At 52.1% G+C, this 280-nt stretch overlaps 1 protein-coding gene across 1 annotated transcript; it reads left to right on the top strand.

Moving 5' to 3' along the window:
* Positions 1-22: 22 nt before the first annotated feature.
* On the top strand, positions 23-280 carry CSUI_011491 (uncharacterized protein; the record flags this gene model as incomplete). The annotated part of the gene is made up of 1 exon (XM_068071589.1): positions 23-280. A coding segment is annotated over exon 1 (256 nt), but the record flags the coding sequence as incomplete, so codon positions are not given.

The raw sequence follows: 280 nt of genomic DNA on the forward strand, positions 1-280 counted from the left end.
CCTGGGTCTTTCTTCATTCCCATTATGGCCGAGAGTGTGCCTTCCAATAGTACCACAGGAGGAGCCCCTCCATCAGGGGGAGGTGGGGTCTCTTCTTCTTCTTCTTCAGCTCCTTCTTCTTCTTCCACGTCCTCTCCACCATCCTCCTCTTCATCATCTTCTACTGGTATAAATGCTACTACTAGTACTAGTACTACCACTCCTTCCACGTCAACTGCGAATACAATACCCTCGGCAGCAGGAGCAGCAGGAGCAGCAGGAGGAGCAGGAGGAGTAGGAG

Source organism: Cystoisospora suis (assembly GCF_002600585.1).
Source record: "Cystoisospora suis strain Wien I chromosome Unknown contig_12387, whole genome shotgun sequence".
In the NCBI taxonomy this organism is placed as follows: Eukaryota; Apicomplexa; class Conoidasida; order Eucoccidiorida; family Sarcocystidae; genus Cystoisospora; species Cystoisospora suis.